This window comes from Maylandia zebra, linkage group LG14 (genome assembly GCF_041146795.1).
Source record: "Maylandia zebra isolate NMK-2024a linkage group LG14, Mzebra_GT3a, whole genome shotgun sequence".
Taxonomy (NCBI): Eukaryota; Metazoa; Chordata; class Actinopteri; order Cichliformes; family Cichlidae; genus Maylandia; species Maylandia zebra.
This window is the reverse complement of record NC_135180.1, coordinates 4,967,292-4,978,915: the sequence shown is the minus strand read 5'-3', so window position 1 is coordinate 4,978,915 and position 11,624 is coordinate 4,967,292. Positions and strand designations below refer to the sequence as shown.

Below are 11,624 nucleotides of genomic sequence, written 5' to 3'. Positions count from 1 at the left end.
CTAAACATCTCCTTTCCAAAAAATCTGAATTTTCTGGCTATTTATTGATGGGTTTGGTCTTACAGGGTTAATGACCTTATACTACCATATCACAAGTACATCATAAGGTCCTAGAGTGTTTAAAAGTAGAATGGGAGGCAGAGCCTTCCGTTTTCAGGCCCCTCTTCTTTGGAACCAGCTTCCAGTTTGGATTCAGGAGACAGCTACTATCTCTACTTTCAAGTTTAAGTTTAAAACTTTCCTTTTTGTTAAAGCATATAGTTAGGGTTGGATCAGCTAACTCTGAATCCTCCCTTAGTTATGCTGCAATAGGTGTAGGCTCCTGGGGGATCCCCATGATGCATTGAACATTTCTTCTTCAGTCACCTTTCTCACTCACTTTGTGTTAATAGACCTCTCTGCATTTAATCATTATTTGTTATTAATCTCTTGCTGTCTTCCACAGCATGTCACAGCACGAGGAGGAAGACAGAATGGACATTTCATGGACGTTTCATTGGTTCTTTTCCTACAGCAATGGTTTGACAAATTCCTCGACCACTTGTCATTTTGAGCTGATAGTAAATTTAACAATAGATGTTTTCATCCAGGAAGGAGTGCAAAAACTACATGTATATGGATATGTATTTACAGTATTCATTTTAATTATCTGTCTTTTAAAACAGCATATTTGTGAAACGATTTTAAGATTCTGAGTGTATTTTACAGTGTTGTCTTCCTTTAATTATAGGAAATGTTATGTTTATTGATAATTAAAATGTTAATTTACATTAGACGTGTTAATTCATATGCTGATTTTGCAATTGTATCAATATTTTATTATCTAAAAGCAGGAGTAAAATTCTGTAAAATCCACAAGAAAACTACTGTTGAATTACAGATTCTTTTAAAAAAGGGATTAAATATGACCTTTTTTTTGTATTTAGTGCAACTCTAAATACAAATATATATATTTGTATTTATATATATATATATATATATATATATATATATATATATATATATATTAGGGGTGCAACGATACACAAAATTCACGGTTCGGTTCGATACTTTGGTGTCACGGTTCGATATTTTTTCGATACAAAAAAAAATGTTCATGCCTTTTTAATTTGTCATTTATTAAAATTATAAATATATATTTTAACTCAAAAGTACAGTTTTTAAATTTAATAATGGATTGGATTTATATAGCGCTTTTCAAGGCACCCAAAGCGCTTTACAATGCCACTACTCATTCACTCTCACATTCACACACTGGTGGAGGCAAGCTACGGTTGTAGCCACAGCTGCCCTGGGGCAGACTGACAGAAGCGAGGCTGCCATAGCGCGCCATCGGCCCCTCTGGCCAACACCAGTAGGCGGTAGGGTAAAGTGTCTTGCCCAAGGACACAACGACCAGGACAGAGAGCCCGGGGATCGAACCGGCGACCTTCCGGTTACAGATACGCTTCCCAACCCCCTGAGCCACGGTTTAACCCTAACCCTTGTGCGCGTTTTTTATTTTGACAGCGAATGCACACCTGCGGACCACTTATGTGCAGCCCTGGTTATTTAGCTCATCATATTGCAGCCACAGAAATTCTTTTGTCCATGAAACCATTAAGCTGCACTTTCTTTTTGCCTTATAGTCTGATTTGTCATAACTTCTCCGTTTTGTGGTAAGCTTTTCTTTGGCTGTCACTTCTTCACCCTGACCTGTCTTATTTGGCTCAGAAGAAATGAAATATAAATCCTGCTGCTTTTACACACGCACTCACATAAGCTCAGCGATTCTCTGCGCGATCAACCTCTCACATGTTTAAGCTTGCTGCAGGAGATTTCACTTGTCATGTTTGCATAGTAAGCTAACGATTAATAAGACGATGTCAGAGGAATTGGTGCACAAATTATCATCACTCACAGATCAGTGCTGTCGCTCTCTATACACAGTTCGCGCGATTGCAAAGTGAAAGCAAAAAAACAAGCGGAAATTCAAAAGCGATTTCAATATGTCACATATTGACAGTGGCTCACCGATGCCAATGACATAATTACCCAGCTACATTTCTGAAAGAATGCAAAAGCATTGACATATATTTTTCCTTCCTACAATAGCCCGACGGGCAGGGAAGAGATAGATTTTGGTAGCCCGACTGAAAAAAATCGCTAGCCCCAGGACGTCGGGCTAGCGATATTGCAAGCCCTGTATCTGATTGAGGAATCACTCATCTTTGGAAAAGAGAGTTTATTACAGAGAAATGTCTCTTTCCAAAATAAAAGCTATACTATCCGCTTCTTCTGGGCTATATTCTCAGCAGCATAAGGAGAATCACGTGCTAACAGCTGTCTAAATGACTCGGCTAAAGTTAGTAGCATGCTTGTTGTTTTTGTCTTTGCACTAGGATGATGTCGGCGTAAATGTGCAGTCATATTCGTTGTGTTCCCACTAGTGATTTCAGGTTAATCTCGTTGAAATGACCTTAACGCCACAACACGGCAAATCTCCGTTAACGAGCTACCGCCGATCGCCCCTTGCATGGAGCTAGACGGCCAACACGTTAACGAGCTAACTGCGCTAACACACTAGCTCCCACCCATGTAATTGAGCATTGCACGGCACATCCAACATACTGTTTTACTTTAGTCCATGAAGCGCTTACCTTCAGGGTCATACGTCACATGAAAACCAAAATAATTCCAAACGCCAGATCTGAATGGGAGAGGTCCATGTTGCAAGGAGAGCTTAACTTCTGTCTTGCTAGCTTGCCCTGCGCTCTTCCTTCTGACAATGCTGTCTGTGTTGAGCGCTCAGTGGATCTGCGCTCGACAGTGCAGCCTAGGCGGAGTAGTCGAACGCAGATTCACTGAGCGCTCAACACAGACAGCATCGTCAGAAGGAAAGTTGATAAAATAAATTACAAATGTTGTATTGTTCGATACATATGCGTACCGAACCGAAAGCACTGTATCGAACGGTTCAATATCGATACGAATATCGTTGCACCCCTAATATATATATATATATATATATATATATATATATATATATTTGTATTTAGTGCAACTCTAAATACAAATATATATATTTGTATTTATGTACACTGGTGAGTGTCAGCACCACAGTCCAGGATGAGACAACGAACATCCAAGAATACATTGGGAAGATGGCCCCAACTGACCGAGTGCTCAGTGAATACCTCAGGCAGCAGAAACCCAAGAAAGAGGAGGGAGACGAGGAACCATCATGGAAGGCCCCTGCACGGTATGTACCACCGGCAGATAGAGGAGGTGGCTGATATCCAGAAATCCTACCAGTGGCTGGACAAAGCTGGACTGAAAGACAGCACAGAGGCACTAATCATGGCAGCACAAGAACAAGCTCTGAGTACAAGATCCATAGAGGCTGGGGTCTATCACACCAGGCAAGACCCCAGGTGCAGGCTGTGTAAAGATGCCCCAGAGACAATCCAGCACATAACAGCAGGGTCCAAGATGCTAGCAGGCAAGGCATACATGGAACGCCATAACCAAGTGGCCGGCATAGTGTACAGGAACATCTGTGCCGAGTATAACCTGGAAGTCCCGAGGTCAAAATGGGAGATGCCCCCAAGGGTGGTGGAGAATGACCGAGCTAAGATCCTGTGGGACTTCCAGATACAGACGGACAAAATGGTGGTGGCTAACCAACCGGACATAGTGGTGGTAGACAAACAGAAGAAGACGGCCGTAGTGATCGATGTAGCAGTTCCGAATGACAGCAACATCAGAAAGAAGGAGCACGAGAAGCTGGAGAAATACCAAGGGCTCAGAGAAGAGCTCGAGAGGATGTGGTGGGTGAAGGTAACGGTGGTCCCCGTGGTAATCGGAGTACTAGGTGCGGTGACTCCCAAGCTAGGCGAGTGGCTCCAGCAGATCCCGGGAACAACATCGGAGATCTCTGTCCAGAAGAGCGCAGTCCTGGGAACAGCTAAGATACTGCGCAGGACCCTCAAGCTCCCAGGCCCCTGGTAGAGGACCCGAGCTTGAAGGATAAACCGCCCGCAGGGGCGTGCTGGGTGTTTTTTTTATAATAAAATAAAATAAAATATATAATAAAATATATTTTATATAATAAAATATAATGATAATCAAGAATTTATTTGAAAACATGTTGCAGGATGTATTGCTTTGGAATAATCAAATTTATTTATTTGGTTTGAGTTATTTTTTTTATTTTGTCCTCCACAGTGAACAGCAGTGCCACAGAGTGGTAAAGGTGCATTATGTTGTCTTTTCCATTGCAATGCATCACACTCTGCACACAGACCTCTTGAGGCGTGTCATGGAGTAAATGTTTAACCATTATGGCTAAGCAGAAAGCAGTCAGTATCTTAGGTTTTTATTATCTGTCTGTTGTGAACCTTGTCCGTCCACAGTGCCTTAGTCTGAGCAGATATAAATGCCAAGCACACAGAACTTCATGAGGTCCTTAAAAGGTAGGGTTTATTTTCTGCTTCTCAAACATATGACTGTTCGTGATTTGAATATTCAAATGTGTAAACATGCACTCCTTAGTTACGGCATAATTCCTCTGTGTGAAATGTCATAGCAGTGATGGTAAGCCAGTTTACTTTTGTTTTGTTTTTTACGGTAAGTGTTTTATGCATAATTATCATTGTGGTGGATTGTGTTTTTCAAAATGCTATGGTATATATTGCTGTCAATATAAAACCACACACTAACTTCAGCTATGTTCTTCCTGGTTAAACATTGCCTTTCACTATTTGAAAAAAATAAATCCACAGGCAGGATATTTTTGTGTGTGAGCACACACTCACACGCATGTGTGTGCACACACCTACACACACAAAGTTGGATTTGAAGAGTATTGTGAAATATTGACACAAAAGACCATGTTTCTGGGGGGTCATTTCCACTACCCTTTCTTTAAACATAATGAATGAATTGCATTAAAGAGAACGGAGAATGAGAATGTGCTCATTTGCACATTAAAAAAGTTAATGTTTTAAGGGTTCAAGCAACATTCCGACCTTCACGCTTTATGCTATATCCAGAATCAGTGACTGGCTTAATCAATGTTTATGTGAGAAATAACTTGCATTTTTATTAAAAATTAGTTTATTATGCTTTCATATGCCACAATGCAACGGACACAACTGACATATATTGCATTTTTTCCTTTTTGAATTAAATTTTGCTTCTATGCAGTTGAAACTATGCAGTTTTCCAGCTATGCAGTGGCAAAACAAGTACAGCATGTACATGTCAAAACGAGCAGACAGGAGAGGGTAGACAAAAATTGTATTCACTAATTATCATGAATCTAACTTTATAATGATTGATGATGGGTTTTTATTAGTGATAAAAAAAGAGTTAAGATAAGTTAAGCTGTGTTATCCTTTCTATAGCAGGTGATAGATGAAAAAAAAATAAACCATAAATAATATAATGTGTGGCCTTGTTTGGCCACCTCATACAGCCAGAATAGCCATGGTGGTGGAGTGGTTAGTGCTGCTGCTTGAAGGTTCCTAGTTGGGGCTTCTTCTTTTTTTTTTTTCTTTTTTTTTTTTTGAGTGGCACTACATGCTCTCCCAGTGCCTGAGTGTTTTTTCTTTTTCTTTTTGTGATTCAATTCAATTCAATTCAAGTTTTACACTAATAAAGAGAAATTTTTAGCAATCAGATGACCCCAAAGAGCAAGCAAAAATGGGAACTCTATTTATCAACATCAAATATTGATAAACTATATTTATCAGTATCAAAGCTTTATCATAAGTTTTAAGTCTAATCATCAAAGTAGAGAGGGTGTCTGCCTCCCGAAACCAAACTGGGAGCTGGTTCAACAGAAAAGAGGCCTGAAAGCTGAAGTGTCTGCCTCCCATTCTACTTTTACCAACCAACTGAAACCAACTTCTACCAGTTTACTGTGAAAGGACAGAGGTTTTCACAATGCACATGTTGAAACCACCAGAAAAAAAGCAGCTGGCCCTTCAGCTTAATCAGCTCCAGTCAATGTTAACAGGTGACAGGCACACTCATATAACAGAGCTACAGTCACCAGTCAGATTGAAACAGCAACAATAGCAAAGTGCGACCACAGGATGGCGGTAATGTAATGTAATGCAATGTATGATATGAAAGGAGGGACTTTGGTAAGTCTTTATTTATGTCTGTTTTTAGATATGACAAGGTAAGTACTGCTTGCCATGGTTGTCCTGAAAAGTGTATAATATAATGAGAATTCATTATATTCACAAACTAAGACAGATGTATCTACATGTTGTGTCACTGTTTCTCCTTCAGGTGGCCAGAATGCACAGAAATCCACAGTAAGTTCTCCTTTTGACCCACTAGAATCTTTTATGCCTTGTGATGAACATGAGCGGCCTTTTTTTCCCAAAATGTTGTTGTAGGTTGTGCTTAAATAAATACATTATTTCTGATTTTTGTCTCCAACTTGATTGCTTGTTGCAATTCAGAAAACCCTTAATATCATGCAGCAATTAAATAAATTTGTCTATTTGTCTCTAAATAAATACTAGTCCACCTGCTGAGACTAAAGCTTGTCAAATGGTAATGATAAATAGACTGTCTCTTGAATAGCAGTACTTTGACTCGTTTTTATACAACACCTGAGGACTTTTTCTATGCTTCTTCTGCCTAACGTGTGAATTGAGCAGCCAGGGATTGAAGCACTAACCTTCCAACTAGTAGACGCTCTACCTCCTGAGTCAAGTGAAGCCAAAACATCTCTATCCCCCCCACTGGTATCTGGCTGGCCCCTCCTATGTTAGTGGAGGCAAGAGTTGTTAAACTAAAAAAAGTGAATGTGAGCGAGTGAGTTCTCCTCAGCAAAATTCCTTTTTTGCCATTACTTCTTAACATGCTGTTATGGGTTCAAAGAGTTACCATTACTGTAATTTTACTATGAGTATTATACTATAAGAGTAACAGGGCGGACACCTTCTTGAGCTTATATGATTATTTAGTAACAATGTGTTTCTATCTCTCTCCACAAGTCAATGGACAGTAACACTAAAATAAAATTTGGAATAAATAATGTTGCTGCTGTTAAACTTCAACAGTCCATTATTAAACACAGTACTTAACGCAGTAATAACCAAAGGTAATATTTTATTTTAATTTTACCGTCATGTAGAGTTAATGTGTGTGAGTGCGTAATAAAACTTAAACATTTCAGATTTTTTCATATCATCCTCAGTCTTACCCTAAAATGTCTAAAAGCATTTTCAAGATATTTCGTCAGAGCCATCTCTAGTCACAAAACAACTGATGAATAGTCCCATGTATTTAAGCTCCATTGGGAGATGTCTCATTGGAGGTGGTTCTGAGGGTTAATATGCAAATTATCACATGACATGAGCCAGTGTGTAAAATAAATCATGGATTACCATCTGTGAAACATTGCCCCAGTGCCCCATTATGTGAGCCATCAAGATCACGTGAGGTAAGGTGTGGATTGAAGTGACAGGGCAGTGATGTCAAGATTACATTGTAGTTGGCTGACAGCTAGTGTTGTAAGCCACCACTGGTGTTCGATGTTGGTCATTCATCATGGACATAGATAGACTCCTTTACTGCTTTCAAACCATCTGTCTTCTCTGCCAGTGTTCAAAATATAAACACTGGCATCCTCAAAGGATTGGCCTTTCTCCTTTCAGCTGAGTTTTGTCTTGTTGTGCCATGTGTTAAGTGCTTTCCTCATTTATTTCTTCTGCCTTTGAGGGAATGTTCTCTGTTGGTGCGTTAGAGTCCTGACCACCCCAAGTTTGTGTTGTAGTGTTTGGTGTGAGTCAAAGACTACTGAGCTGTGTCTGTGGGTTTTTGGTAAACTTGAATGCTGAGGCTGGGGTTCTCCTCAGCACAGTCCAGGAGTGGTAACCTATATTCAAAGGATACCTTTTTCTACTGGGTTCAAGCACCGTTAGGTGGTTGTTGTTGCGATTTGGAGAAACACAAACAAAATGGAATTGAAATCAATTGAAGTGATTTTGTTTTGTTCCTCTGAGGAGCCCAAAGATTCACTTTTCACTTTCTCTATGTAAAGATTGACTGTGAAGGGTGGCTGTAGCTTAGGAGATAGAGCACGTCATCTACTGATCAGAAGGTTGATGGTTTGATCCCTGGCTGCTCCAGCATGCTGAATATCACTGGGTTGCTACACTAGCTCCAAGTTGTTCTCCCACGCAAGTGTGTGAATGTTAGATAGAAAACACTTATGTAGGAAAAGCATAATAAACTGTTTGGGTGAATGAGGCAAGTTGTATAAAGCTCTTTGACTGCTCAGGTAGATTAGAATAGCTGTATATAAGAACCAGTCCATTAACCATTGCAATGGGTGACACTATTGGACTTCAATGCAGAATTGTCCAATTTGGTATAGCAATATTATAATTGGGAGTGAACAGGAATATTATACATAATAAATCTTGTTGTTAATCAGTGTAACTAGATGTGTTTCTTATGTTAAATAGTCAACATAAGAAAATGCATATATACCTTCTGTAAAAGGTGCATGTTCTGCTGTAAACAGGCCTTCTCTGTGCTAGTTTTTTATATGAAACTGTATCGTATCCTTTTAAAATTGGAGTTTTAAATTGACTCTAATATCTCCTTACATCAGTTTTACCTTTAATCCAAAGGAAGGGATTGACAACCCAGCTCTGGTCATGACTGATGATCCTGGTGAGATGTACACATCTTTACAAACAAAACATTTCATAATACCCTCCCGCTTCCTACTAGTTGTTGATTTTTTTCCTGTGTTTGCAAAGCCAGATCCAAGCGTGGTGCCGAGACTGTGCCACCTGAAGCGTTCAGAGGGCCAAAGCTTTGGCTTTCATCTGTGTATGTACAGCCAGGGTTTTGAGATCACAGATCTGGATCCATGGAGTCCTGCAGAGCACAGTGGCCTCAAGGATGGAGATCGAGTACTGGAGGTGAATGAGGAATATGTGGTCAACATGGATTTTAGCAGGGTTAGTATCTAGAATTTGTGCAATATGATAGTGGGTACAATGGTGGTTAGCTGTGTTACTCAAAGCAAGCAATGTTTACTCACAGCAAGCAGGTGTTTGTAGCCTCCTAGGGGCCTTCTGTAGAGTTAGCATGCTCTCCTTCTGCCAAAGGCATGGATTTTAGTATCGTTAGTGATTCTGAATTGTCCAACTGTTTAGATGTGAAACCTGAGTATTGACGACCTCCTTGCCTCGTACCAGCTGAGAAAGGCAAAGAGCCTGGCTAGATAAGGTTATGAGTGGCTGAAACCATAATTTTGCTTTCAAGAAAATGGAAGGATGGTTTCATGGTGAGGATTTTCCGCTGTGTGTTGCATTTTTTAAAACAACAGACATTCTGCAAAATAGCTTGTCCTTTCTTACAGTGCATACTTGCTGTACTGCAATTACATTTTTTTCTTGACTTTCCATCCTTTAGAATGTGATAAATTCTATATTATTTGACATTGTTTGACATTGTCACATACTATCCCATATGGAAAAGAAATAGTAAAAACTTATAAAAGACTTGCATAAGACTTCATGTAGTGAATCATATAAGGCTTATATGATTTACTCATGAAAGTGGCCACTTTCTCATTACTTTCATATATTGTTTTAGTAAGCATCCAAAACATACAAGTTTCATTTATATAATTTTTCAAGGGACCTTATATCTGTTTTCACTCTTGTATGCTTTTCATATAAGTTTCACACAAGACAGACACAAACTTTATAAGATGTATATATATCTTTTCCATATGGGTATGTAAGAGGTCAATATTAGTTAATCCCAATCAAAAGTTTAAGATCACTTGAAAAATGGCAAAAAATCATATTTTGCAAGGTTGGATCTTAACAAGGTTCCAAGTTGAGCTTCAGCATGCAACAAGAAGAAACATTTTTTGACCATGCAATATATTGAAAACAAGAATTAAATTGAAACAGGCTGTTTTACAGCTGATCAAAAGTTTAGGACCACATGCCTTTAAAAGGCCAATTCTGTGCAAAAATGTGGATTCATTGTCCCATTCTCAGGTAGTCACACTGTCAGGACGTTCCAATGGCAAAAGCAAAAAAAAACAAAAAACGTTCCCTTTTTGAACGTGGCCGGGTTGTCGAACTGCAGAAGCAGGGTGTCTTACAGTGCGTCATCGCTGCTTAGGTGGGACGCTGTAAGACAGTCGTTTGGAATTTCTTAAATGATCCTGAGGGTTATGGAACAAAAATGTCAAGTAGAAAATTTCACCAGCACTGAGCTTGAGGATCCAATTGGCTGTCCGTCAAGACACTGGACCTGGACCCAAATTAAGGCTGGTACTGGTGCCGACTGCAGCCTCATAACCATCAGACGGCATCTGAGACTGAAAGGCTTCAAAAACAAAAAACGTCTTCAAAGGCCTTGTCTCCTTGAACGCCACAGAACTGACCGTTTGGACTTTACACCAAACATGGTACATTAAAAGGTGGAAGAAAGTTTCATTCTCTGATGAGAAAAATTTAACCTTGATGGTCCTGATTTCCAACATTACTGGCATGACAAACAGATAGAGATGTTTTCTATGCACCACAGTGGAGGGGGCAGCATAATGGTCTGGGGTGCTTTGTCCTTCAGTGGAACAATGGAGCTTCAGGAGGTGCAGGGGCGTCAAACAGCTGCTGGCTATGTCCAGATGTTGAAGAGAACATCCCTCATGACTGAGGGCTCTCATCTGTGTGGTAACAACTGGGCTTTTCAACAGGACAATGATACAGTACACAATGCCTGCAGGACAAGGGACTTCTTCCAGTAGAATACCATCACTCTTTTGGACCATCTTGCACGTTCCCCTGATCTAAATCCAATTGAGACGCTTTGGGGAGTGGATGTAAAGGGAATGTGAATGCTAGATACTTTAGAAACCACTTAGGTATAAGTGATATGTGTAGATAGATACGTGTATAAAACATGCCCCACGGCTCATGCAGTTTTTTTTCTCTTTCTACCTAAGTGCTTTTTAAAGTATCTAGCATTCACATTCCGATGATGCATCGGAGAGCAACCAGGGGTTCAATGCCCAAGGATACTTTGGACACATACTGGTGTAGCGAATAATTGAACCAACAAGTTTCCAATTAGGTGATACCCTGCTCCACCCCCTGAGTATAGCAACACAAGGTTATTAATCTCTGGCTGTCTTCCACAGCATGTCTTCTATCCTTTCTTCCTTCTCTCACCGGTTGGGTGATGGCCACCCCTCTCTATGCCTGGTTCTGCTGGAGGTTTCTTCCTTCTTAAAAGGGAGTTTTTCCTTCACACTGTCACCAAAGTGCTTGCTCATAAGGTGTCATATGATTGTTGGGTTTTTCTCTTTATGTATTATTGTAGGGTCTACCTTGAAATTCAGTCTGAAGTAAAATGGAATAATTGATAAAAACATTATTAGGACAGGCTTAAACTGTTTTAATGGATGACTCTGCCATACAGAAAAAGAGTAAGTTTATAATGTGTCTATGATTATCTCTCTGCAATTATCTAACAGGTTGTGAGACAGATCCAGTCATGTGGCTTACACCTATTTCTTCTGGTGCTGAAGAGGGAAGAGTATGAATGGGTATGAGAACTGATCTTTCACACAACTATGTTTT

The 11,624-nt window shown here is 39.8% G+C and overlaps 1 protein-coding gene across 7 annotated transcripts in view; it reads left to right on the top strand.

The window, feature by feature from the left end:
* The first annotated feature begins 4,189 nt into the window (after positions 1-4,189).
* LOC101464401 (Na(+)/H(+) exchange regulatory cofactor NHE-RF3) overlaps positions 4,190-11,624 on the top strand; it is a 28,571-nt gene continuing 21,136 nt past the window's right edge. For 5 of the 7 annotated variants that reach the window (XR_013101603.1, XR_013101602.1, XR_013101601.1 and 2 more), the window contains exons 1-5: positions 4,191-4,454; positions 6,283-6,308; positions 8,624-8,685; positions 8,779-8,978; positions 11,519-11,590. Coding sequence is in view for 1 of the 7 variants with exons in the window: in XM_004572474.2 (XP_004572531.1) it covers positions 6,292-6,308; positions 8,624-8,685; positions 8,779-8,978; positions 11,519-11,590 (351 nt within the window). In the remaining 6 variants the exon portion in view is untranslated. Of the gene's footprint in view, positions 4,455-6,282; positions 6,309-8,623; positions 8,686-8,774; positions 8,979-11,518; positions 11,591-11,624 lie in introns of those variants that run through there. The other 2 variants (XR_013101604.1, XR_013101605.1) reach the window with 2 other exon arrangements.